The 26,215-nt window shown below is 37.7% G+C and overlaps 4 protein-coding genes across 4 annotated transcripts; all 4 read right to left on the bottom strand.

The window, feature by feature from the left end:
* LOC147357799 (olfactory receptor 10A3) lies at positions 1–951 on the bottom strand. The gene has a single exon (XM_086338157.1). It carries the CDS (start codon positions 949–951, stop codon positions 1–3), a length of 951 nt encoding a protein of 316 aa, XP_086194283.1.
* Positions 952–9,707: 8,756 nt separating this feature from the next.
* On the bottom strand, positions 9,708–10,652 carry LOC147357798 (olfactory receptor 10A3-like). Its single transcript, XM_086341959.1, has one exon. The coding sequence runs from the start codon at positions 10,650–10,652 to the stop codon at positions 9,708–9,710; it is 945 nt and encodes a 314-aa protein (XP_086198085.1).
* Positions 10,653–15,660: 5,008 nt separating this feature from the next.
* On the bottom strand, positions 15,661–16,763 carry LOC147357797 (olfactory receptor 10A3-like). The gene has a single exon (XM_086341958.1). The coding sequence runs from the start codon at positions 16,701–16,703 to the stop codon at positions 15,759–15,761; it is 945 nt and encodes a 314-aa protein (XP_086198084.1). The 5' UTR covers positions 16,704–16,763; the 3' UTR covers positions 15,661–15,758.
* Positions 16,764–24,689: 7,926 nt separating this feature from the next.
* Positions 24,690–26,215, bottom strand: LOC147357796 (olfactory receptor 10A3-like). Its single transcript, XM_086341957.1, has one exon. The coding sequence runs from the start codon at positions 26,213–26,215 to the stop codon at positions 25,271–25,273; it is 945 nt and encodes a 314-aa protein (XP_086198083.1). The 3' UTR covers positions 24,690–25,270.

Below are 26,215 nucleotides of genomic sequence, written 5' to 3'. Positions count from 1 at the left end.
TTAATTTAAAAATGTATGTAAATCCACTTTTCTTTGCCATAATTTCATCGAAGCTCTTTTCATCTCACTGTTGCGCAAGCTATATATCAGTGGATTCAGCAGAGGTGTAAGAAGAGAGTAAGCCAAGGACATCAGCTTCTTGGTTTCTGGGGAGTAGCCAGATTTAGGTTGTAAGTAAGTCATATGGGCTGTGCCATAGAAGAGGGTAACAGATGTGAGATGGGAGGCACAGGTGGAAAAGGCCTTTTGCCTCCCAGTGGTTGATGGCATCTTTAAGATGGAAAAGAGAATTCGAACGTAAGACAAGAGTATCAACAGGAAAGGAACCATAACAATCAAAATGGTGCCAGTGAATGCGTAGATCTCAAATAAAAAGGTGTCTGCACATGCAAGCTCTAACACTGGGGGAGTCTCACATGAAAGATGATTAATTTCATTGGGGCCACAAAAGGGAAAACTAAACACCCATGTGGTCTGCACAGTAGCCACTGTGATCCCTGAGACCCATGAGAATGTAATCAATTTCATGAAAACCCTTTTGTTCATAGTCACTGGGTAGCTCAGAGGATGGCAGATGGCAGCAAATCGGTCATAAGCCATTGCTCCCAGAAGAAAACATTCAGTCCCACCAAAAAGAAGAATAAAATACATCTGCGAAAAACAGCCTGCAAAAGTGATCACAGTTTTTTCACTGGAGAGGACCACCAGCATCTCAGGCATGATGACTGCACTGAAACCTACTTCCACCACAGACAGGTTCAGGAGAAATAGATACATGGGAACATGGAGGCTCTGTTCCAATGAGATGACAACTATAATGATGGCATTTCCAATCAGAGTCACCAGGTAAATAACCAAGAAAACCTGGAAGAGCTGCCTTTGGAGTTCAGGGAAATTAGAAAAGCCCAAGAGGATGAATTCAACCACAGAGCTTTGATTTTGCCTTTTCATTTTGGTAGTACAGCATGTAATATTTTATGGCAAAAAAATGTAAATTATGAAGCCACAATCCAATAATAGAGAGTTTAGGTCTCCATTCACCTCAAATAATCCTGATGAAAGCTGTAAAGAGGACGCTATCTTGACAGAAGTTATTTTGGCAATTTTGAAAAATGGCCGGTTACAAGAAATAAATGTATCTTTCAAATATAAAAGGAGAATGGACACTTCTGGCTTATAAATCTTATCAGAATAGCACAAAATAATATCAAAGTTCTTATTTTCTAGTGCAATTCATACACTATATATTTTGATATTTTAGCATAACTTGAAAGCAAACATAAATAACTTATGTCACATTCCTATTACATTGCTGTCAGTTTCCCCAATTTTATATAAGTATGAAATCTAATACCACAGAAAATAAAGTATCAAAAGTGACAAAAGGAAAAAGATACCCAAAAAAGTTTTATAACAACCAAACAATTTAAAGTTACAGCGCAGTTGATACATGTTTATTACAAATATTCATAGGTTAAAAATTGTTTTATGTGACTCAGTTAAATGTGACAACAGTCTGCAGAAGCATACAATGGAGGTTGTAGTATTACTTACATTCAATGATCTGTAAACTAAGTGAATAATTGACTTCAGGTTTATTGATAACTTCCTCAACTGGTCATGGCAAATTGTGTTGATACTAGCTTCACCATGGCCCATTCTTGTGAACCGCAATGACTTAAGAAAAACATCTAAGTTTTGAAAATTGTGAAACAGTGATTTTAAAGATTCTTTTTCCCTCCCTCCCTCCTTTCCTCTCTCTCTTTCCCTACTCTATCACTAGGTTCATCAAAAAGTTCATTTCATTATTTCTTATTCAACAAACACAGAAAGAGCATCTACCATTTTCTAGGCTCAATAATCTGTGGAACTTTTGATTTCACAGGTCAACAAAGAGCTGACAACATGAAGTAGCATTTGATTCCTGGGTCAGGAAGATCTGCTGGAGAAAGGATAGGCTACCCACTCCAGCATTCTCGGGCTTCCCTTGTGGCTCAGCTGGTAAAGAATCCACCTGTAACACAGGAGACCTGCATTCGATCCCAGGGTTGAGATGATCCACTGGAGAAGGGAAAGGCTACTCATTCCAGTATTTTCTGGCCTAGAGAAGTCCATGGATTGTATAGTCCCAAAGAGTCGGACACAACTGAGTGACTTCCACTTACTCACTCATATACCTCAGCACCTTCTAACTTCTATCATTTATATCTTGCCCAACATCTCCAGTGTGAAAACTCCAGGAAGGCAAAGATTTTCTTTTGTTCTCTGTTGTATTCACAATACACATAAGAATCCATGACCCATAATATATCCTAAAAAAATATGTGATGAATACAGAAAACAGGAAATCGAGACAGTATTTTAAAGGCATAGAGTGCCAGAAAGAAAAATAACATCAGCACACCATCCTATTGGGAAGCAAGAGTAATAAGTGTTTTAGATATTTCAATGAGAAAAACATTACTTCTAAATGGAAAAGGAAAGTGAATAACCATAATTACAGGTGTCAAGTGTGGAAGATACATCAGGTGGAAAGATCAAGACGTGAGTGAGACTGAATTGCTCAAGTGAAAAGGCATTTGATGACAACTTACACTAGAATCAAGACCTACCAGTCATTGTATGATATCTTGAAAACCAGTGGAAGTTCACTGTGTCAGATGAAAAGGACAGAAGACAAGTCTTCAGTACAGATCAGTATCACATAAGCAGACAGTAGAAGGCAAGCTAACTTATTCCTGAATTTGACCTTAATCATATATTAACATCAATGTCTGTATCATCCATAATAATTTTATTTGTATGTAAAGATTCTCCTAAATTTAGTAATTTAAACTGCAGGATCAAATACCTAAATTTCTAACAGAGAAAAAAATAATGTGTATTCAGTTCCAAATATTTTAAAGTGGATAGGTTTTTAAACTAGAACATTTAGGATATTATATACACAAAATGGAAAACTTTTAAAGGACTTTTTAAAAGCATGCTCATGATGGAAAGAGCAAATAACCACACATGATCCACATTTTATTTATAACTTAGAAGATTATAATCTTGTCTTGATAACCCTCTGACATAGAATACTTGGGCAGATCACTCGTTTACCAAATTCCCTTTCAGTTGCAATGTTCTAAGATTTGATGATTAGTGCATGAAAAGTACTTACATCTCTAATTACTACCAAAAACTTTTCTCTGAAAAGAAAAAGAAATTGACCAGCATCAACACCAAAGAGTCTACCAATTCAAATGTTTGATCTGTGTCTAGTGATTCCTGAGCACCGAGACATCACTTCAACAGCATTTTCAACTATAAGATGAAGATGAATTGTAAGTGAAAATCTAACAAGCACACAGCAGAACCTTCATTTTCGTACCTACTGGCTCTATCAATTTAAAGTTCACACTACTTTATTAGATATTTTACCTCCAGTTAATAGCCACCTTCTCATAAATACAAGTCAGAGATTCTGTGCGTTGGTGCTATAACATTATACGACACTGAATCACATGCCCTGGAGAATCCATCCCTGGAGAACTTGCAATCACTTTATACATGCCTTCTTGTATTTTCACATGATAACCAAGGAGGTTTGAACTTGGCCCTTAAGGTAAGAAAGCCCAAGAGGGCTAAACTGGAGCACCACTCCTTTGTATTCCTACAGGGAATAAATACCTTCTCACTCAAGAAACTCAGCTTCACCAAGACATCTCCCAACAGGAAGTGGAAACAATGGCTGAATAAAGGATGAAAATGGGGAAAGAAGAGAGTGGTGGGGAGAGGGTGTGAGCAAAGGCAGGTGAGCCAGAGGGCAACGAATGACTGGATGGACTGTACAGTTAGTGCAGCAGTGGGAAATAAGTTAGTGGTGGGAAAAACAGTTAGTGCAGTAGTGGGAAATAAGTAGATAGAAGACTCTTTGCAAAATAAAAAGCCTGGATGCTCTCTCACCCAACAAGAACTTTTTATCTTTTGTAGTAGAAATATAGAGCCCCTGAAAATTTTATGAGAAAAATGTAATTAAAATTTGTTTCATTGACAGAATCTTTAAGCCAGCAGTCAAAAAATCTGGACTAGTTTGTCTAATTTGAGCAAATCATCTAACTTTCCTGATTATATTACTTTCTCTGTAAAATAATCATTAACATTTTTGATATCAACTGCATATTTGTGAAAATCAAGGGACTCAAGGATGAGTCTAAACTGTCTTGTACAATTAGAGCCATTGGTTCAGTCCCAGAAGAGTGAAGAGTGAATGAATCTGCAGGTTTGGCTTTGTCCAGAACTGGATGGTGAGTCTAGAATGCGGGTTCCCTTTGTCTACTTCTTATTGTTGCTTTCCTGATGTAGGTTGTTCTATTCTCAAGGAATCTCACCTTTCCTGGAAATTATAAAGCTGCCCTCTACACTTAGAGGTTCATTCCATCTAACCTCTGTGCCATGGGAAATGTACCAGTTACTTGGAGGAGAAAGGATTTTCTTTACAGAATCCAATCCAAGGAACATTTCCAAATCATTCAGTATAGGGATAACACCCTATTTATGGGACAGTCATGTGTAGTAGGCATAGGAAATGCTACTTAATATATGATTTATACCCCATCAACTCCATGGGGGCTTCTGAAATACTGAAATATGCTATTTCTTGCTGTAGGTGGTGGCAACACAGGTGATGTGCCGATTGTGAGAAGTCATCAATATGTAGAGCTATGATTTGCACACTTTCCCATGTGTACATTAGAATTCAATCAAAACTGTATAGAAAAATTGCAGATACAAGCTAAAGGGGATAAAAAGGAAATAATATTAATATCAGGCTATATCTTAAAGGCAATAGTACTAAGATGAAGAAAATAATAGTCTGGAGATTTAACACACCTTCCTCAATGATTGACAATATAGACAACAAAGACATAGAAATGAGAATATTTTAATAATAAAATTTTTATCTATAAGATGATAACGAGAGAGTAAATATAAGTCAGAAACAACACATTTTCTGTGGCTAACTATATTTTCCTCTTAAAATATTTATAAAATATTTATAAAAATGGATTATGTGTTTGTCATAAAGAAAACAATCAATAAATCCAAATTCTTGGCACTCACACACGTAATACACTTTGCAATAAAACTGCAGAACAACAACCAAATATAACAAAAGGAAACTAAGGTCTTGGAAATTCAGAAACATTCTGAAATTATCTTTTGCTAACTCAAAGTTGGACATGAACTATAGACTATTAAGAAATGAACTTTTAAATTAAATGACCAGATTTTCATTTATTAATGTCTTCAAAATTTTATTTCTAGTCTTGTCCTAAACTCTGTTCACCCTCAGCATCCCCCCATTTCAGGTAGTAGTAGCTTAAATTTTCTAGTTACACAAACCAAACACCAAAGAGTCATCCTTGAATTCATTTCCACGGCCCTGTCTCCAGCATTGCAGGCAGATTCTTTACTATCTGAGCCACCAGGGAAACCCTTTTCTTCCCAGTTCAGTGCAGTGGCTCAGTTGTGTCTGACTCTTTGCAACCCCATGGACTGCAGCACATGAGGCCTCCCTGTCCATCACCAAATCCCAGAGTTTACCCAAACTCATGTCCATTGAGTCGGTGATGCCATCCAACCATCTCATCCTCTGTCATCCCCTTTTCCTCCCAACTCATAGTAAATCCATAATCTATCTAAAGTGTTCTGAGTACGGTGTATAAAATTTGAACATTCTCACTCTTCTTAAAAGGGCTTCCCAGTTGGCTCAGTGGTAAAGAACCCATCTGCCAATGCAGGAGATGCAGGAGACACAAGTTCTATTCCTGTGTTAAGAAGATCCCCTGGAAGAGGACATGGCAACCCACTCTACTATTCTTGCCTGGAAAATTCCATGGACAGAGGAGCCTGCCAGGGTACTGTCCATAGGGTCACAAAAAGCTGGACATGACTGAGCAATTGAGCATGCACTCGCCCTTCCTAAAGCTAATATCCTGATCCAAGTTCCTTTTGTCTCCCAGTTGAATTATTGCCATAGCCTCTGAACTTCCCCCTTCTTCCTCCCATGCCTCTGCTCAAACCCTCCTAAAGCACCCTATCCCACTCACTGCAGAAGTCAAACTTACAAACATAGATTAAAATCTGTTTCCCTAGGCTTCCCTGGTGGCTCAGTGGTAAAGAACTTGCCTGCCAATGCAGGAGACGATCTCTGATCTGAGAAGATCACACATGCTGTGAAGCAGCTAAGCCCATGAGCAAGGACTATTGAGCCTGTGCTCTAGAGCCCAGGAACCACAACTATTGAGCCCACACGCTGAAACTACTGAAGCCCCCACACCCTAGAGTCCATGCTCGGCGACAAGAGAAGCCACTACAATGAGACGCCTGTGCACTGAAACGACCCAACACAGCCAAAAATAAATAAAAAATTTTTTTAAAAAAAAGATCTGCTCCCTCATTGCTCTTGGAGCTCATCTCCACTACATCGCCTTGCTTACTCTCATCCAACCAAGGTCTTGCTAGTTCTCGAATCCCCAGCTATGTTCTCACCCACAGTTATTGCTTTGCTTTTCCTGAACATGGGCTCTTCCTTTCCAAAACGCTTACTCCCTCATGTCCCTTTGCCCAAGGGGTATCTTCTCCAGGAGAACTTCCCAAATCAACCTATTTAAATTGAACCTCAAACCCAACTCTACTACCCTGATTTATTTTTCTCCACAATATTCCTCAGAAGAGATACATCCAAATCATAAAGACAGGTTTATATTATTGGGTGGGCTACACAGTTCCTTCAGTTTCTAAGTAAAATAAAAGACACATTTTTCATTTTCACCAGGAATTTTTAATGAACAACATATTCACTGTTTTGTTCTGTTACCTTCTGCCATTTTTCAGGCAACTTCATAATTCCATTTTCCTGAAAATTTTATCTTTTTGAGCAAAGAACTGTTCCAGGTGCCTTTTATACCCTTCCAGGGAATTGAAATTTTTTTCTATTAAGAGAATTTTGTAGACCGAAATAAATGGAAATCTGAAGGTGCAATTTCTCGTGAATACAGTGGATGAATCAGAACTTCCCAGTCAAGCTGTAACAGTTTTTGCCTGGTAATCAAAGAAACATGTGGTCTTGTGGTATCCCGATAGAAGATTATGCATTTTCTGTTGACTAATTCTGGATGCTTTTGTTGAGTGCTGCTTTCAGTTGGTCTAATTGGGAGCAGTACTTGCTGGAATTCATCATTTGGTTTTCCCAAAGAAACTCATAATAGAGGACTTCCTTCCAATCCCACCATATACACAACATCACCTTCTTTGGATGAAGACCAGCCTTTGGCGTGGTTGGTAGTAGTTCCTTTCACTTGCCTCATGATCTCTTCCATCCCACATTGTTGTATAGAATTCACTTTTCACCTCCCATCATTATTTGTTTTAAAAATAGAACGTTTTCATTACATTTAAATAGAGAATTGAATGCAGATATATGGTCAAGAAGGTGGTTGTTTTTTTTTTTTCACTTAAACTATGTGGAACCCAAACATCAAAGTGATAAACACAAATAAGCTGGTACAAAACATTTTAAATGCTTGATTTGGACATTTTGAGTGTGTCAGCTATCTCCCATGTGGTACAACATTGATTGTTCTTAATTAATGTCTTGATTTAATTGCTATCAACTTCAACTGGTTTATCCAACTCTAGATCATCATCCATGGAGAAATCTCTGGCACAAAGCTTCACAAACCACTTTTGACACATTTAATCTGTCACAGAACTCCATATACTGCACAAATCTTTTCTCTGCATTTTAGTTGCATTTTACCTTTCTTAAAATAATAAAGCATAGTAAGCCAAAAATGTTGCTTTTTTCTTCCATCTTCAGTATTGAAGTGACTACACAAAAATTCACCAGTTGTGTCATTTTCTTAATGCACACTAATGTGACAACTGTCACAGATCAGATCAGATCATTTACTCAGTCGTGTCCGACTCGTTGCAACCCCATGAATCGCAGCACTCCAGGCCTCCCTGTCCATCACCAACTCCCGGAGTTCACTCAGACTCACATCCATCGAGTCAGTGATGCCATCCAGCCATCTCATCCTCTGTCGTCAATTGTTTCAAATGAAGTTAAAGACAACTAAGTGCTACTAGAGCCAGCTTGTGGAAAATACCAAACAAACTTTTTTGTCAACCCAATACTACCAGAAAAAACCACTGCAGAGGATGAAGTATTATTAGGGATAAACTGAACTGGACTCTTCAGGACCTTCTTGGGTATATAGCCCCCGCTCCCGACCCTGTGTGTGTCCCCTGTGTCTTGAAGTAAAAGACTTTGCTTCAGGCCTCCCCTAAGTGTCAAAATCCTGGCTCCAGAGTTAATGATTATGAAATGTGATCATGTAGTAACAAAGAATAGCTGTTAGACTGGGAAACTGGTAATAACTTTGACTATAAATCAACCACATAGCAGAGTGATTAGACTCCTAGCTTCCTGAAAGATATAGATATAGCTCTAACACACATTCCTAAGTTGTTTGGATAGAAAGCTGACCCCTACCAGATGAAAACTGCTGACCACAGCACATAGTCCCAAGACCAGTTGACCAGAAGGTTGATGATGCTCAAAATTTCACCTTGATACCAAGCAATCTGATCATGCACAAGTTGATCATGCACCCTCTGGCCCGCCTTTTCATATCACCTTAAAAATCCTTCCCTGAAAGCCATTAGGGAGTTCAGGTCTTTTGAGCACGAGCTGCCTATTGCCTTTGCTTAGCACCCTGCAATAAATCCTGTGCTTTCTTTCACAACAATCTAATGTTCACAGATTTTCATTGCTGTGCACTGGGCAAGTGGACCCAAATCTAGATCCAGTAATAGGAAAAAAGAGTCACTATATAATGAGAAAAGGTTCAGTTCTCCAAAAATATGTAAAAATACTAAACCTGCAAGTATCCATTAATACGGCTACAAAGTATATCAAGCAACTATTTCTTTATGAATGAGCACCCAAAACTTTGTTTCTTTGTCCTATCAATTCTTCACCTTGGGCCACTTCTTAGGTCCCATTTCTATTGTAAAAATACATGAAAAAATACCAAGAGAAACTCTATTTTGAATTATAACCTGTGTGAGTCCATGAAGCAAATCAGTTTGGTCTCCTCAAAACAACTGCCCCTTGTTTACACATTCATGGAACAAGTTTTCATTCCAGAAATTAAAATCTCATCTATTCTTAGTGTGTGGAATTCCACCCTACTAGTGCAGCAGAGTGGGCCTTCAGGTCCATCTGAAGAATTTATAGTGACTGTGAAAAGTAATTCTGTAATAAGCTACTAAAATTTATAAACACACATACTCTTCATCCCATGAGGCCCAGGCCTATGTCCTACAGAAATAAGATGTTAGTAAATATGAACATATGGAACTACTTGTTCATCAAAGCATCATCTTAAGGACAATAATCTGGTAAAACTAGAATGTACATGATAGAGGAATAGGCAAATAAATTCTTACATCATATGTCATCAAACTTAGGCAGCTAGAGAAAATGAATGTGAATATCCTTTAGAAACAGAGAGCCCCCTGACATATTTTCAAACTTGGGGAACTCAACAAATTAAATATATTTATATCAAGAAATATAAACTAGTTCATCATTATTACATTAGAGTTTGGTCAGACAGTGAATATATATCACATGGCTTCTCAGCAAGTCAAAATGTATGCAAAGCCACTTTTCTTTGCCATATTTTCATCAAAGCTCTTTTCATCTCACTGTTTCGCAAGCTGTAGATCAGTGGATTCAGCAGAGGTGTAAGAAGAGAGTAAGCCAATGATGTCAGCTTCTTGGTTTCTGGGGAGTAGCCAGATTTGGGTTGTAAGTAAGTCATGCTTGCTGTGCCATAGAAGAGGGTAACAGATGTGAGATGGGAGGCACAGGTGGAAAAGGCCTTTTGCTTCCCAGTGGTTGATGGCATCTTCAGGATGGCAAAGAGAATTCGAATGTAAGACAAGAGTATCAACGAGAATGGAACAGTAACTGTCAGAAGGGTGCCAGTGAATGCATAGATCTCAAACAAAAAGGTGTCTGCACATGCAAGCTCTAGCACTGCTGGAGTTTCACAAGAGATATGATTAATTTCATTGGAGCCACAAAAGGGAAAACTAAACACCCATGTGGTCTGCACCGTAGCCACTGTGATCCCTGAGATCCACGAGAATGTAACTAATTGCATGAAAACCATTTTGTTCATAATCATTGGGTAGCTCAGAGGATGGCAGATTGCAGTAAATCGGTCAAAAGCCATTACCCCCAGAAGAAAACACTCAGTCACACCAAGAGTGAGTATGAAATACATTTGTACAAGGCAGCCCAAAATAGAAATCCTCATCTTCTCAGTGGAAAGGATCACCAGCATAACAGGCATAATGACCGCACTGATACCCATATCCACCACAGACAAGTTCTGGAGGAACAGGTACAAGGGGACGTGCAGGCTCTGTTCCAGGGAGATGACAATTATGATGATGGCATTTCCCATCAGAGTCACTAGGCAAACCACCAAGAAAGCCCCAAAGAGCTGCTCTTGGAGTTCAGGGAAGTTAGAAAAGCCCAAGAGGATGAATTCAACCACAGAGCTTTGGTTTTGCATTTTCATGTCATCAGTGGAGCATATATTGTTTTGAAGAACATAGTTATAAAACATATTGTATAAATTATAGTACTAAGTTACAGTCTAATAGCTCTGAGTCAGGGTCTGCAGTCACCCCAAACAATCTGGGCAGAAGATGAAAAAAGAAGCCCATCCTGATAGAAATTTAGCAATTTTGGCAAATTTCTAGATAGAAGCTTGGCAATTTTGGAGAATGACCAATTATTGTAGCTTAGAAATCCTATCTGATATACACAAAATAATGTCTAAGTTGTATTGTAACTTGCATACTAATAGTTTGGAATTTAAATTTAATGTTAAAGTAAGCAGGAATATATTGTAACTTAGATGTCACTTATATAACATTTCTAAAGGTATCACCTATTTTCCTAATTTTATGTAAATATGAAATTTAAGACCACAAAAATAAAGTGTCCAGGCTCATATCTGCTTGTGCTGATGAGAAAGTCGAGACATAAATGAAAAGTAAATGTGGGCCAAGGCTATCATTTCATTCAAAAGGCTCTGGACAGAGAAATATTTAAATATTTTCAAAAATGGAAAAGATAAGACAATTTGAACTTCCTTAAATATAAAATTACAGTAGGTTCTTACTGCTACAGAATTATATACTGACAGTGAAACTTATGTTACATATATTGTACCATAATAAAAATGTTAACAGATTAAAAATTTTAATTAAAAATATAGTCTCAAGAAGTCACAAAAGGAACAAGATAACCCACATATAATTTTATAAAATTTTAATAAGTCTAAGTATAACAAAGATGATATGCAGTTGTTATAACTATTGATTAGTTCAAAAGGACTGTGTATGGCTTGGTTAAATGTGACAACACTGCAGAAAGACACAAGGAGGGTTTATTTCTGAGGTTCCTGCCTTCGGTGATCCATAACTATGTGAATTTGCTTTACACTTGATTTTTGCTCAGACTGTACCTGGACAAATACATAGAAATTTGTCCAGAGGAGAAATTGGTGGGGGGGACAGTTCTCATTGGTATATCCCTGTAATCATATGTTTTAAGGAAATGTTCATGTTTTACTCATTGTAAACTTATAATTTAAAAGTTTCCCTTCTAGTTCCCTTTTGCTGTCCTCTCTTTCTTCCTTCCTATTAAATTTCTCATCAAAGTGTTCAATTAATCATTAATTATTCAACCAACATTGATTGACCATCTGCCATTTTTAAGCCTCCGTGCTCCAAGGCACACTTTGGACACCAGAGCTCAACAGAGAGCACAACCTAAAATGGGAAACAAGGCCTCACTCCCTAAGCCAGTAGTTCTAACTCCTACCTCTCATACCATGCTCTATTTTTTCATTATCTCCTACAGACATTTTATTTACTACTTTTATATATACATCTATACAGACATGGACACATATACAGACATATACATATATATATGTATAGATACACAATAATTCTTTCATTAAATATAAACTCCAGGAGGGCAAAGATTATGTTTTATATTAAGAATGCCTACAACAGTTTCTGACCCATAACAAATGCAAAACCAATTTTTTCTTGAACAAATGAAAACAAAATTTAGGAAAATGCAGACTCTGCCTTTAAGGAATATTCTATCTACTTGACAAGCTAAATCAGTATAAACACTATTGGGCAACAAGATTAATTACAATGGTCTTAGAGTTTTCAATGAGGAAAATGTTAGTCTAAATGAGGAGAGATGAAAAACTACATCACAAGAAGTCAGAGGTGGAAGGGCAATTAGACAGGAGGAAGGCCGACTTACTCAAGTCAAAATGTAATTGATGACAACTTAGCACTAGAATGGAGGCCTTCTAGGTTTCTGTGATAGTTTGAAAACCAGGGAATGACATCTGTGGGAAATGAGGAATCCAGAAAGACAGAAGGAGCAATTGAAAACATAAAATGTTGCCTTGGGTACCAATCATTAAAATATCAGCAGACAGCCATTGTGGGTTGACTTATATATATCTGAATTTGCCTATAGTCTTGTATTAAAATCAAATGTCTGTATCAACCATAGTAATTATATTTTGGTTGTCAAAAATCACCTAAATCAATAAAAATAGGATCGAATATTTAAACCCATTTCTAGTTGGGGAAAAAAGAGAAATATGTATTCAGCTAAAAATTTTAAAAGTGGATAAGCACTGAAAATAGAAAACTTGGAGTATCATATAAACAAAGTGGAAAACCTGTAAAGGACTAATTAAAAGAATATATGAAACAAAATGTTCACGATGGAAAGAGCAACAAACCATTGGTGCTCCACATTTTCTCTGTAACTTAGAACATCCTAATGCTCTCTTGATTATTCTCTGACATGGAATACTTAGGAAGATCATGTCAACCTTCCAGGTGAAAAAGGTTGGAGTTGGACTTATTTACCAAGTTCCTTCCCAGTTGCAATCTTCTAAGTTTTCAGGATTAGTGCATTCCAAGTACACATGTCTATTGCCCCAACTTATTCTCTGAAAGAAAAAAGAAATTGAGCAGCATCAACACCAAAGTGTCTTACTTATTCAAATGCTTTATCTGTGTCTAGTAATTCCTGAGCACTGAGACATAACTTCAATGGTATCTCTATCAGTAGAAGATGAACTACAAATGGAAAACCCACTAACAAGCACACAGCAGAACCTTTACTTCCTTACCTATAGACTCTGACAATAAAGTTCACTATTTTGTCAGAAGTTTCACGTCTAGTCAGAAGCCACCTTCCCATAAACACAACTCAGTGACTGTGTACTTCGCACTGAATCTGGAACATTATGACACTGAATCATATGCCCCAGAGAATCCATCCCTGGAGGACTTGCAGTCAATTTGTATGTGCTTCCTCAGGTCTTTGCACAATAGCTAAAGAGGCTTGAACTTGGGCCTTCAGTTGAGAAAGCTCAAGAGAGCTAAACCTGGAGCACCACTCCCTCATATTCCTATAGGGAACAAGCGCCTCCTCACACAAGATTCAGTGTCACCATGACATCTCCCAATAGCAGATAGAAACAAAGACTAAATAAAGGTTTTAACTGGGGAAAGAAGAGCATGGTGGGGTGAGGGCATGTGGAAAGGCAGGTGAGCCAGAGGGTGAGGAATGATTGGGTAGAACATACAGTTTATGCAGGGCCTAATACAAGCTAGGTCAAGAAAATGGAAGCCTCTTTGTAAAAAGCCTGGGTACCCTCCCACCTACCCTTTCAACCAAGAATTTTTTGATCATATGTACTAGAAATGTACAGCCACTTTAAATTGTTTAGAAAAATATCATTACAAATGATTTCAAACAGACCTTTTAAACTGGGAATCAAAAGGCCTAGACTTGTTTGTATAATTTAAGCAAATACTTTAACCTCCCAAATTCCATTATTTTCTCTGTAAAATAATCACAAATTATTGATCTCACTGAGTATGTGTGGAAATCAAGGGCCTAAACTGTCTTGAACAATGAGACCATTGGCTCAGTTGCAAAAGAGTGAAGAGATTAATGAATCTGCGGGCTGGGCTTTGTCCAGAACCAAATGATGAGGCCAGAATGAAGGTTCCCTTTGTATACCTCTTTGTGTGTGTGTTGTTGTATACTTCTTATTGCTGCTTTTCTTGAGCAGTTTGCTCTATTCTCTAAGGAAGCTTACCCCTCTTGGCAGCAATGAATTTGCCAACAACACTTTGAAATTCATTCAATCTAATCTGTGTCCAGTGGGAAATGTACCACTTATGCTGAGGAGAGGGGATTTTCATCACAGAATCCAATTCAAGGATCCCTCTTATATCATTCATTATGGTGGGATAACACCCCAAGCACAAATGTGTCAAGTTCACCAGGCATAGGGAGGCCTGCTTAATACGTACTTTGAGTGATTCATACCCAATCAATCCCATTACAGGGATCCTTTTTTAAAAACACAATCAGGTTTCTATCTCCACAACTCATTTTTGGCAGAAATAGTTGTCCATAAAGACTGTTTTCTGCCAAAATTTAAAAAAAAATTTTAATGCAAAGGATGTTTTGCCCATTTACTAATATCTCTGGAGCAGAAACTAAGGACAGTAGGAGCTCCTGTAACACAGTTCAATGAAAGGGTCCTTCTCTATTCACAGTTGTTTAGTCACAAAGTCCTGTCCAACTCAGTAGCAACATTAAAATTAGAAGCAAGCATTAAAGCTTCCAAATGTTGCAAAATGAGAAATTAATCATGCTGGAAAGGTCACAAGTTATGGTCTGCCTCAGCAACCATAGAAAATATGCTCATTTATTTACCATATTGGTTCCCACAGGAAAAAAAATTATCTATTGTTAATAAGAAAGGTATCGGGGGCATTTTAGGCCAACAAAGGGAAATTTAGAAAATGTCTTAAAAACTGTGGTCTACAAGTGAAAAAGATATGAATATTATCAAGTAAGACTTTAGGAAGTTTCCATGGAGTTCTCTAGTCACCAACATTGGATAAATATGTAGAACAGAAACAAGAGAAATTCTGTTTTGAATTATAATTTGTGTGAGTTCCTTAAGTAGAATGGTTTGGTCTCCCAGAATAACTCAACTTTCTTTACATGTTCATGGGATAGATTTTCACTCTAGAGATTAAATCTCATCTGTTTGTTGGTCTCTTGAAGTTCTACTTCAGTAGTTCACCAGAGTGGGACTTCAGATCAGTCAAAAGGAGTTACAAAGATTTTGAAAAGTTATTCTGTAACAGCTATTAAAATCTATAACTACACATATTCTTCATCCCCTCAAGCTTAATTTGAGCAATCTATCATACAGAAATAAAATGTCAATACATATGAACATATGGATCAAGTTTTTTATTAAAGTTTTATCTTAATGACAATAGTCCAGTAACAACATGGATGTTCACAATAGAGGAAATGATAAATAAATTGTTATATCATATGTCATCAAAGTTATACATCTATGAAAAATGAATGTGAATACACCATCTAAAGAGATATATTTCCTTAATAGATTGTCAGACTTGGAGAACTCAACAGATTGATACATTGACAGAAAGGAAGGTAAACTATTTTCACCATAAGTAAATTTAAGTACAGTGCAGTCAGACAAGATCAATTATCACAAGGTTTCTCAACACACTCAGAATGTATGTAAATCCACTTTTCTTCTCCATAATTTCATCAAAGCTCTTTTCATCTCACTGTTTCGCAAGCTGTAGATCAGTGGATTCAGCAGAGGTGTGAGCAACGTGTAAGCCAAGGACATCAGCTTCTTGGTTTCTGGGGAGTAGCCAGATTTGGGTTGTAAGTAAGTCATACTGGCTGTGCCATAGAAGAGGGTAACAGATGTGAGATGGGAGGCACAGGTAGAAAAGGACTTTTGCCTCCCAGTGGTTGATGGCATCTTCAGGATGGCAAAGAGAATTCGAACATAAGACAAGAGTATCAACGAGAATGGAACAATAACTGTCAGAATGGTGCCAGTGAATGCATAGATCTCAAACAAAAAGGTGTCTGCACATGCAAGCTCTAACACTGGGGGAGTCTCACAGAAGAGATGATTAATTTCATTGGAGCCACAAAAGGGAAAACTAAACACCCATGTGGTCTGCATAGTAGCCACTGTGATCCCTGAGACCCATGAGAATGTAACTAATTTCATGAAAACCATTTTGTTCATAATCATTGGGTAGCTCAGAGGATGGCAGATTGCAGTAAATCGGTCAAAAGCCATTGCCCCCAGAAGAAAACATTCAGTCACACCAAAAAGAAGAATGAAGTACATTTGTGCAAAACAGCCCGCTGTAAAAATCCTCATCCTCTCAGTGGAAAGGATCACCAGCATAACAGGCATAATGACCGCACTGATACCCATATCCACCACAGACAAGTTCTGGAGGAACAGGTACAAGGGGACATGCAGGCTCTGTTCCAGGGAGATGACGACTATAATGATTACATTTCCCATCAGAGTCACCAGGTAAACCACCAAGAAAACCACAAAGAGCTGCTCTTGGAGTTCAGGGAAGTTAGAAAAGCCCAGGAGGATGAATTCAACCACAGAGCTTTGGTTTTGTCTTTTCATGTCAACAGTGAAGCATATGTTGTTCTTACGAATATGGCTTGGAAGGTCAAAGTCACAGTCCAATAGCTTAAACCAAACCAATCTGGGCAGAAGACATAAAGATGGGCTCTATCAGGAACCCATCCTGATAGAAATTTAGCTTAACAATTTTGGAGAAGAGCTGATTATTGTAACTTAGAAATCTTGTCTGATATATACAAAATAATACCAAAAAATAACATCAAACTTTTATGACAAATTGAACATTAAGTAGTTTAAAAACCTCATTTAATGTTAAAGCAAATAGGAATATTTTGTAACTTAGACCCCTTTCATGTAACATTGATCAAGTTATCATCTATATTCCCAATTTTATATAAGAATGAAATTAAAGACCACAAAAAGTGTCTGGGCTCACATTTTCTTATTAGAAAGTACGGACATAAGAGGAAAGCAAATGTGGATTAGCGCTCTCCTCATTTCATTCAAAAGGCTCTGGATTAAGAAATATTTAAAGATTTTTTAAATGGAACAGATAAGACAATTTGAGTTTCCACAAGTATAAAAATTCAACAGATACTACTAGGGAAATGTGCACCTAAAAATGGTAAATTTTATGTAATGAATATTTTAACACAATATAAAAATTAATAGATTAAAGTTTTAAATTTTTAAAAATGAAAGTATCAAAAAGAGACAAATTGGAAAAGCTACCCAGAAAATTGTGATAAAAAACCTAATAATTCAAAGTACAACAAAGAAAATATGTAACTGTTATGAATATTCATTAGTTCAAAATGACTCTGTATGGCTTGATTAAAAGTGACAACGATCTGCAGAAACACACAAAGAGGGTTTGTTTTAGATGTTTCTACCTTAGGTGATCTGTAAACTATGTACATTAATTTTAGAGTTACAGATTTTTGCTCAGACTGTTCCTAGACAAATATATTGGGATTTGCCCAGATGAGAAATTTGGAGGGTCATTTCTCCATGGTGCTTCCTTATGACCATGATGATTTAAGAAAAAGCCCATGTTGTAGGAATTTTATACTTGTAATTTTAATGAATCCCTTATCTCACTCTTCCTTCCTCTCTTCTTTCTCCCTATTAAATTTTATCCAATTGTGCGATTAATCATTAATTACTAAACAAACACTGATTGAGCACCTACCAGAGTTCAACAAGGAGCAAACCTCACAGCCTAAATGGGAAATAGGATTTCACTCCCTAACCCAGAACTTCTAACCCCTACCTCTCATACTGTGTTCTGTTCTTTTATTATCTCCTACTGATATTCTATGTATATTTTTTATGTATAAACTAACTCTTTCACTAAACATAAACTCCAGGACAACAAAGATTATGTTTTATATTCACAATACCTACGACAGTCTCTGACTCATAACAAGTACTAAATCAATTTTTTCTTGAATAAATGGAAAATGCAGACTGTACCTTTAAGAAATGTTATGTTTACATGAAAAGTAAAATCAATATAAACACTATTGGGAAACAAGGGGTTCAGACATTTCATTGAGAGAAAGCTTATTTCTAAATGAAGGATGAAGGTGAATAACTACATCACAAGAAAGTGGGGGGTAGAAGGCCAATTAGACTGGAGGGAGAGGGGAGGAAGGCTGACTTGCTCAACTCAAAGTGTGTTCGATGACAGCTTGCATAGAATGAAGTCCTGCTAGCTTTGTGTGATGTTTTGAAAACCAGTTAACTGGAAGATACAACAAGCTGAAGACACACATTGAGTACAGATCATAGCATATTAGCAGCCAGCAGGAGGCAAGTTCACCTATTTCTGAGTTCAGCCACAGTCACATGTCAAAATCAAATATACATATATATATATATGTATATATAATTATGACTGCTTCGCATTGTTGCACAGCAGAAATCAACATAAAATTGTAAGGTAATCTTCCACCAATTAAAAAAACAAAACTTTTTAAAAATCAGATGTCTGTATTAACCATAATAATTATATTTTGGGTGTCAAAAATCTCCTACATTTATAAATAGACACTGCAGGATCACATATTTAAACTCATTTCTAATGGGGAGAAAGAACAATAACTATTCAGGTACAAATTTTATAAGTAAATAGATTTTGAAAATTTAAAAGTTTACAGAATCATATAAACAAAGTAGAAAACCTTCAAAGGACTGATTAAAAGTGTATATGAAACAAAATGTTCATGGTGGAAAGAGCAACAGACCATGGCCAATCTGTCTTTTCTATATAACTTAGAAAACCCTAACACTGTCTTGATAACTCTCTGACATGGAATACTTAGGTAGCACACTCCTCTCTGGATCTCAGCCTTCCAGCTGAAAAAAGTTGGGTTGGACTTATTTACCAAGTTCCTTGCAGTGACAGTCTTTAAGATTTGATTACTACTAGATGCAAAGTACTTCACCTCTAATTATTGCTCCAAATTTTTCTCTGAAAAGAAAAAAAAATTGATGAGCATCAACATCAACTGACTCAAATATATAATCTGTGTCTGGTGATTCCTAAACACTGAGACAATGCTTCAACAGTATCTCCAACTATCAGTGGAAGATGAACTGCAAACGGAAAACCCACCAACAAGCACACACCTGAACCTTCACATTCTTACCTATTGAATCTGTCAGTTTAAAGTTTACAGTGCTTTGTCCGAAGTTTCACCTATAGTCAAAAGCCACCTTCTCATAAACACAACTCCATGATTCAGTGCACTGTTTCTAGAACATTATAATATTGAATCACATGCCACAGAGAATCACTTTATACATGCTTTCTTGTATAATAACTGCACAATAACTAAAGAGGCTTGAACTTGGGCCCTCAGGTGAGAAAGCTCAAGAGGATTAACCTAGAGCACCACTCCCTCATATTCCTACAGGGAATAAATACCTCCTCACACAAGAGATTCAATGTCACCATGACATCTCCAGATAGAAGTAGAAACCATGACTTAACAAAGGTTGTAAATGGGGACGGAAGAGAGCAATGGGGAAAAGGTGTGAGCAAAGGTAGGTGAGCAAGAGGGGGAGGAATGACTGGATGGCATGTATAATTTATGCAGGGGTGGAAAACCAGTTAAGGCAGGTAGACGGATATCTCATTGTAAAAAGTCTGGATATCCTCCCACCCTCCCAATAAACAACTCTTGATCTTTGTACAGGAAATATAGAGCCACTGAAAATTTTTGAGAAAAATGTCATTACAAATGATTTCAGATAGAACTTTTAAACTGAGAATCAAAATATCTGTACTTGCTAGCATATTTTGAGCAAATATTTTAACTTCCCTGATTATATTACCTTCTCTGTAAAATAATCATAAATCACTGATCTCATTGAGTATTTGTGAAAATCAAGGGACTCAAAGATGAGTCTAAACTGTCTTATACAATTAAAAAGGTCATTGGCCCAAAAGTATGAAGAGATGAATGAATCTGCAGGCTGGTCTTTGTCCAGAACTAGACAATGAGGCTGGAATGCAGGTTCCCTTTGTCTATTTTTATTTCTTCTTTCCTGGTGTAGACTGTTCCATTTTCAAGGAAGTTCAACCTTCCTGGCGGCAATGAGGTTGCCAACAACACTTAGGGATTCATTCTATCTAATCTGTGTCCAGTGGGAAATGTCCCACTTAGGCTGAGGAAAAGGGATTTTCATCACAGACTCCAATACAAACCCCTCCTATATCATTCACCATGATGGGATAACACCCCATGCATGTACCAATCACTTGCACCAGATGCAGGGAAGCCTGTTTATGTACTTTTGATGATTCATACCCCAGCAATCCCATCACAGAGTCCTTATAAATGCTGAAATGTCCTATTTCCCTGGTGGCTCAGATGGTAAAGGGTCTGCATGCAATGCGGGAGACCCAGGTTCAGTCCCTCAGTTGGGAAGATCCCCTGGAGAAGGAGATGGCAACCCACTCCAGTACTCTTGCCTGGGAAATTCCATGGATGGAGGAGCCTGGTAGGCTACAGTCCATGGGGTCTCAAAGAGTCTGACATGACTGAGAGACTTCACTTTCACTTTTCACCCCAGCAATCACAGGGTCCTTATAAATGCTGAAATGTCCTATTTCTTGATGTAGTTGATGGATGGTAACACAGATGATGTGCAGTTTTGAGATTTCATCAAGATGTAGGGCCATGAATTATACCCTTTGCTAGGTGTACATGCTATTTCCTGGAGAAAAGGCAGCAAGAATACACATGAAGAACTATACAAAAAAGATCTTAATGACCCATATAACCACAATGGTGTGATCACTCACCTAAAGCCAGACATCCTGGAGAGTGAAGTCGAGTGGGCCTTAGGAAGCATCACTACAAGCAAAGCTAGTGGAGGTGATAGAATTTCAGCTGAGTTATTTCAAATCCTAAAAGCTGATGCTGTGAAAGTGTTGCACTCAATATGCCAGCAAATTTGGAAAATTCAGCAGTGGCCACAGGACTGGAAAAGGTCAGTTTTCACTCTAATCCCATAGAAGGGCAATGCCAAAGAATGTTCCAGCTACCACACAATTGCACTCATGTTAGTAAAGTAATGCTCAAAATTCTCCAAGCCAGACTTCAACAGTACATAAATCAAGAACTTCCACATGTTCAAGCTGGATTTAGAAAACGCAGAAGAATCAGAGACCAAATGGCCAACATCTGTTGGATCATAGAAAAAGCAAGAGAATTCCAAAAGAACATCTACTTATCCTTCACTGACTACGCTAAAGCCTTTGACTGTGTGGAGCACAACAAACTGTGGAAAATTCTTCAAGAGATGGGAATACCAGAGCACCTTACCTGCCTTCTGCAAATCTGTATGCCCATCAAGAAGCAACAGATCAGTCCATGGAACAACAGACTGGTACAAAACTGGGAAAGGAGTAGATCAAGGCTGTATATTGTCACTCTGCTTATTTAACTTATATGCAGAGTACACCATGAGAAATGCTGGGCTGGATAAATCACAAGCTGGAATCAAGATTTCCAGGAGAAATACCAGTAACCTCAGATATGCAAATGACACCACCCTTATGGCAGAAAGCAAAGAGGAACTAAAAATCCTATTGATGAAGGTGAAAAGGAGAGTGAAAAGCTGGCTTAAAACTCAACATTCAGAATATTAAGATCATGGCATCCAATCCCATCATTTCATGGCAAATAGAAGAGAAAACAATGGAAACAGTGACAGACTTTATCTTCTTGGGCTCCAAAATCACTGCTGATGGTGACTGCAGCCATGAAATTAAAAGATGCTTGCTCACTGGAAGGAAAGCTACGACAAACCTGCTGCTGCTGCTGCTAAGTCACTTCAGTTGTGTCCGACTCTGTGCGACCCCACAGACGGCAGCCCACCAGGCTCTGCCGTCCCTGGGATTCTCCAGGCAAGAACATTGGAGTGGGTTGCCATTTCCTTCTCCATGACAAACCTAGATAGCATATTAAAAAGCAGAGACGTTATTTTGCTGACAAAAGTCATGTAGTCAAAGCTATGGTCTTTCCAGTAGTCATGTATGGATGTGAGTTGGACCACCAAAAAGGTTGAGCGCTGAAGAATTGATGTCTTTGAATTGTGGTGTTAGAGAAGACTCTTGAGAGTCTATTGGACTGCAAGGAGATCAAACTAGTCAATCTTAAACGAAATCAATCCTGAATATTCATTGGAGAGACTGATGCTGAAGCTAAAGATCCAATTATTTGGCCACCTGATGCAAAGAGCTGACTCACTGGAAAAGACCTTGATGTTGGGAAATATTGAAGTTAGGAGGAGAAGGGGACAACAGAGGATCAGATGGTTGGATGGCATCACTGACTCAATGGACATGAGTTTGAGCAAGCTCCAGAGATGGTGAAGGACAGGGAAGCCTGGTGTGCTGCAGTCCACGGTATCACAAAAAGTTGGACACAACTGAGTGACTGAACAATGACAACTGTATTAGTTTAAGGTCTACAACTTAAAGCATTCATACATGAATATATTGCAAAACAATTACCACCAAAACTTTGATTGATATCCATCGCCTCACATAGTTACAAATTTTTTTCCTTATAAAATGTCCTCTCTTAGTGACTTACAATATACAATACAGTATTATTAACTACAGTCACCATACTGTATGTTACTTCCCCAGACTTTATTTACCTCATAACTGGAAGTTTGTACTTTTTCACAACCTTCAGCCATTTATCCCCCTCCCCACCACTCAACTCTGCCAATCATTATCTGTCGCTGTTTCTTTTTCAGTTATTTTAGGTTCCACATAGAATTGAAATCATACAGTATTTGTCTTTATCTGTCTGACTTATTTCACTCAGGATAATGCCCTCGAGGTCCATCCATGTTGTCACAAATGACAGGAGTTCCTTCTTTTTATGGCTAAACAATGTTCTAGTATATATGTAAGTATGTATGTAATACGTATATATCTCATTTTTTATAACTGCTGATAGATACACTTAGGTTGTTTCAACATCTTGGCTAATGTAAATAATGCTGCAGTGGTCATGGGGCAGCTATCTCTTTGAGAAAATGATTTTTCTTTCCTTACAATATATATTCAGAAGTGGAATTTCTAAGTCATATGTTAATGCTGGGTTTCCCAGGTGGTGCTAGTGGTAAAGAACCCATCTGCCAATGCAAGAGACATAAAGAGATGAGGGTTTGATCCCTGGGTCAGGAAGATCCCCTGGAGGAGGGCATGGCAACCCACTCCAGTATTCTTGCCTGGAGAATCCCATGGACAGAGAAGCTTGACAGCCTCAGTCCATAGGGTCGCACAGAGACAGACACAACTGAAGCGACTTAGCACACATGCACGCATTTTACTAGTAAATCTTAATTATTTGACATAACTCCACACTGTTTTCCATAGCCATGCATCAATTTATATTCCCACTAACAGTGCACAAGTGTTCCCTTTTCTCCAATCCTCATCAACACTTATCTCTTGCCTTTTTGATAAGAGCCGCTATAACAGGTGTGAAGTGATCTCGTGATTTTGATTTGTAGTTCCCTTGTAATTACTGATATTGACCCCCTTTTCATGTACCTGTTGGCTATCTGTATGTCTTCTTTGGAAAATTATCTCTTTAGTTTTTCTGCCCATTTTTTAGTCAGATTGATTGTGTTTTCCTGTTGAGTTGTGTGAGCCTTTTGTATATTTTAGATGTTAACCCTTTTCTAGATGTATAATTTGCAACTATTTTCTCCCATTCTGTAGGCTGCCTATCATTTTGTTGATGGATTCCTTTGCTGTGCAGAAGTTTCTTAGTTTGATATAGTCCTGCTGGCTAATTTTTGCTTTTGTTGTTTTTTATTTTGATGTAAAATTCAAGAAATGAATGACAATGGAAATAATGTTATACCACTTTAATACTATCCCTGGAGCAAAAACTAAGGACATGGGAACAACCTCATGGGAAAGTGGTTCAACAAAGCAGCTGCTTTCAAACAGCAATGTTAAGACAGGAAGCAAGCATTAAATGTTCCAAATGTTGCAAGAATAAGAAGTTTATTCTGGAGAAGATCACACTGTTAATGATGTGACTCAAAGACCATAGAATACATACCTAAATGGCTATTCACTGATTTTCTCACAAAAAAAAAAAAAAAAAAAAACTATTGTATCTATATAAACAAAGTGTCTGGGGGCAATTTGAACTTAGAAAGGGAAATTTAATAAAAGTCTCTAAAAGCAGTGGTCTATAAGTGAAAAAATATATACTAGTAGTATCAAGTGATACTTCAGGAAGTTTCCATGGAGTTTTCTGATCCCCAGCCTTGGGTGAATATCTGGAAAAATATCAAAGGAAATCCTGTTTTGAATAATAATCTGAGGAGTTCATGAAGTAGAAACAGTTTGGTCTCCCAAAATAACTGGATTTTGTTTACTCATCCATGAAACAGGTTTTTCACTCTAAACTGAAATCTCATCTATTTGTTGGTCTCTTGAATCTCTACCCTGTTAGAGCAGCAGAGAGAGCCTTCAGAAGAGTCTGAAAAGTTACAATGATTTTGAAAAGTAATTCCCCAATAGATATTAAAATTCATAAATACACATACTCTTCATCCCATCAGGCCTAGACTGAGAAATCTATCATACAGAAACAAAAAGTCAGTACATATGAACAAACAGAAGTAGTTCTTTATTTAAATCGCATCTAAATGACTGTAATCCTGTAACAACCTGAACATTCATGATAAAAGAACAGATAAATAAATTGCTATATCACATCATCAAAGTTATGCACCTATGTGGCGTTCCCCAGTGGTCCAGTAATTAAGACTCTGCCTCCAATTCAAGGGACTCAGGTTTCCATCCCTGGTCAAGGAATTAAGATCCTACATGCCCTGCAGAGCAGCCAATAAAAAAGAACTTACACACATATAGAAAATGAATGTGAACATACTATCATAACAGAGGGATCCTGATATATTTTTAAACTTGGAAAAATCAACAAATTAAATATATTATTACTATCAAGAAATGTAAACTATTTTCACCACTATTAAATTGAAATAATGTTCAGTCTGGCAGTGAATCAATATCACCTGCATTTTCACCATAGTCAGAATGCGTGTAAATCCACTTTTCTTCGCCATACTTTTAACAAAACTCTTTTCATCTCACTGTTTCGCAAGCTGTAGATCAGTGGATTCAGCAGAGGTGTGAGCAACGTGTAAGCCAAGGACATCAGCTTCTTGGTTTCTGGGGAGTAGCCAGATTTGGGTTGTAAGTAAGTCATGCTTGCTGTGCCATAGAAGAGGGTAACAGATGTGAGATGGGAGGCACAGGTGGAAAAGGCCTTTTGCTTCCCAGTGGTTGATGGCATCTTCAGGATGGCAAAGAGAATTCGAATGTAAGACAAGAGTATCAACACGAAAGGAACCATAACAATCAAAATGGTGCCAGTGAATGCGTAGATCTCAAACAAAAAGGTGTCTGCACATGCAAGCTCTAACACTGGGGGAGTCTCACAGAAGAGATGATTAATTTCATTGGGGCCACAAAAGGGAAAACTAAAAACCCATGAGGTCTGCGCAGTAGCCACCATGATCCCTGAGACCCATGAGAACATTACTAATTTCATGAAAACCCTTTTGTTCATAGTCACTGGATAGCTCAGAGGATGACAGATTGCAGCAAATCGGTCAAAAGCCATTGCCCCCAGGAGAAAACACTCAGTCCCCCCAAAAAGGAGAATGAAGTACATCTGTGCAAAACAGCCTGCAAAAGTGATCGTAGTTTTTTCACTGGAGAGGACCACCAGCATCTCAGGCATGATGACTGCACTGAAACCCACTTCCACCACAGATAGGTTCAGGAGAAACAAGTACATGGGAACGTGCAAGCTCTGTTCCAGGGAGATGACGACTATAATGATGGCATTTCCCAGCACAGTCACCAGATAATCAAGAAAGAACACCCAAAAGAGCTGCCTCTGAAGTTCAGGAAAATTAGAAAAGCCCAAGAGGATGAAGTAAAACACAGAGCTTTGGTTCTGACTTTTCAT

The sequence above is a fragment of the Bos grunniens genome, chromosome 15, assembly GCF_055505025.1.
Source record: "Bos grunniens cultivar Pamir isolate PY7600 chromosome 15, Bosgru_T2T1.0, whole genome shotgun sequence".
In the NCBI taxonomy this organism is placed as follows: Eukaryota; Metazoa; Chordata; class Mammalia; order Artiodactyla; family Bovidae; genus Bos; species Bos grunniens.
This window is presented reverse-complemented; position numbering and strand designations above follow the sequence as displayed.

Excerpts from the sequence above, each read along its gene's own strand:
- LOC147357796 (XM_086341957.1), bottom strand. The coding sequence starts at position 26,215 with ATGAAAAGTCAGAACCAAAGCTCTGTGTTTTACTTCATCCTCTTGGGC.
- LOC147357798 (XM_086341959.1), bottom strand. The coding sequence starts at position 10,652 with ATGAAAATGCAAAACCAAAGCTCTGTGGTTGAATTCATCCTCTTGGGC.
- LOC147357799 (XM_086338157.1), bottom strand. The coding sequence starts at position 951 with ATGAAAAGGCAAAATCAAAGCTCTGTGGTTGAATTCATCCTCTTGGGC.
- LOC147357797 (XM_086341958.1), bottom strand. The coding sequence starts at position 16,703 with ATGAAAAGACAAAACCAAAGCTCTGTGGTTGAATTCATCCTCCTGGGC.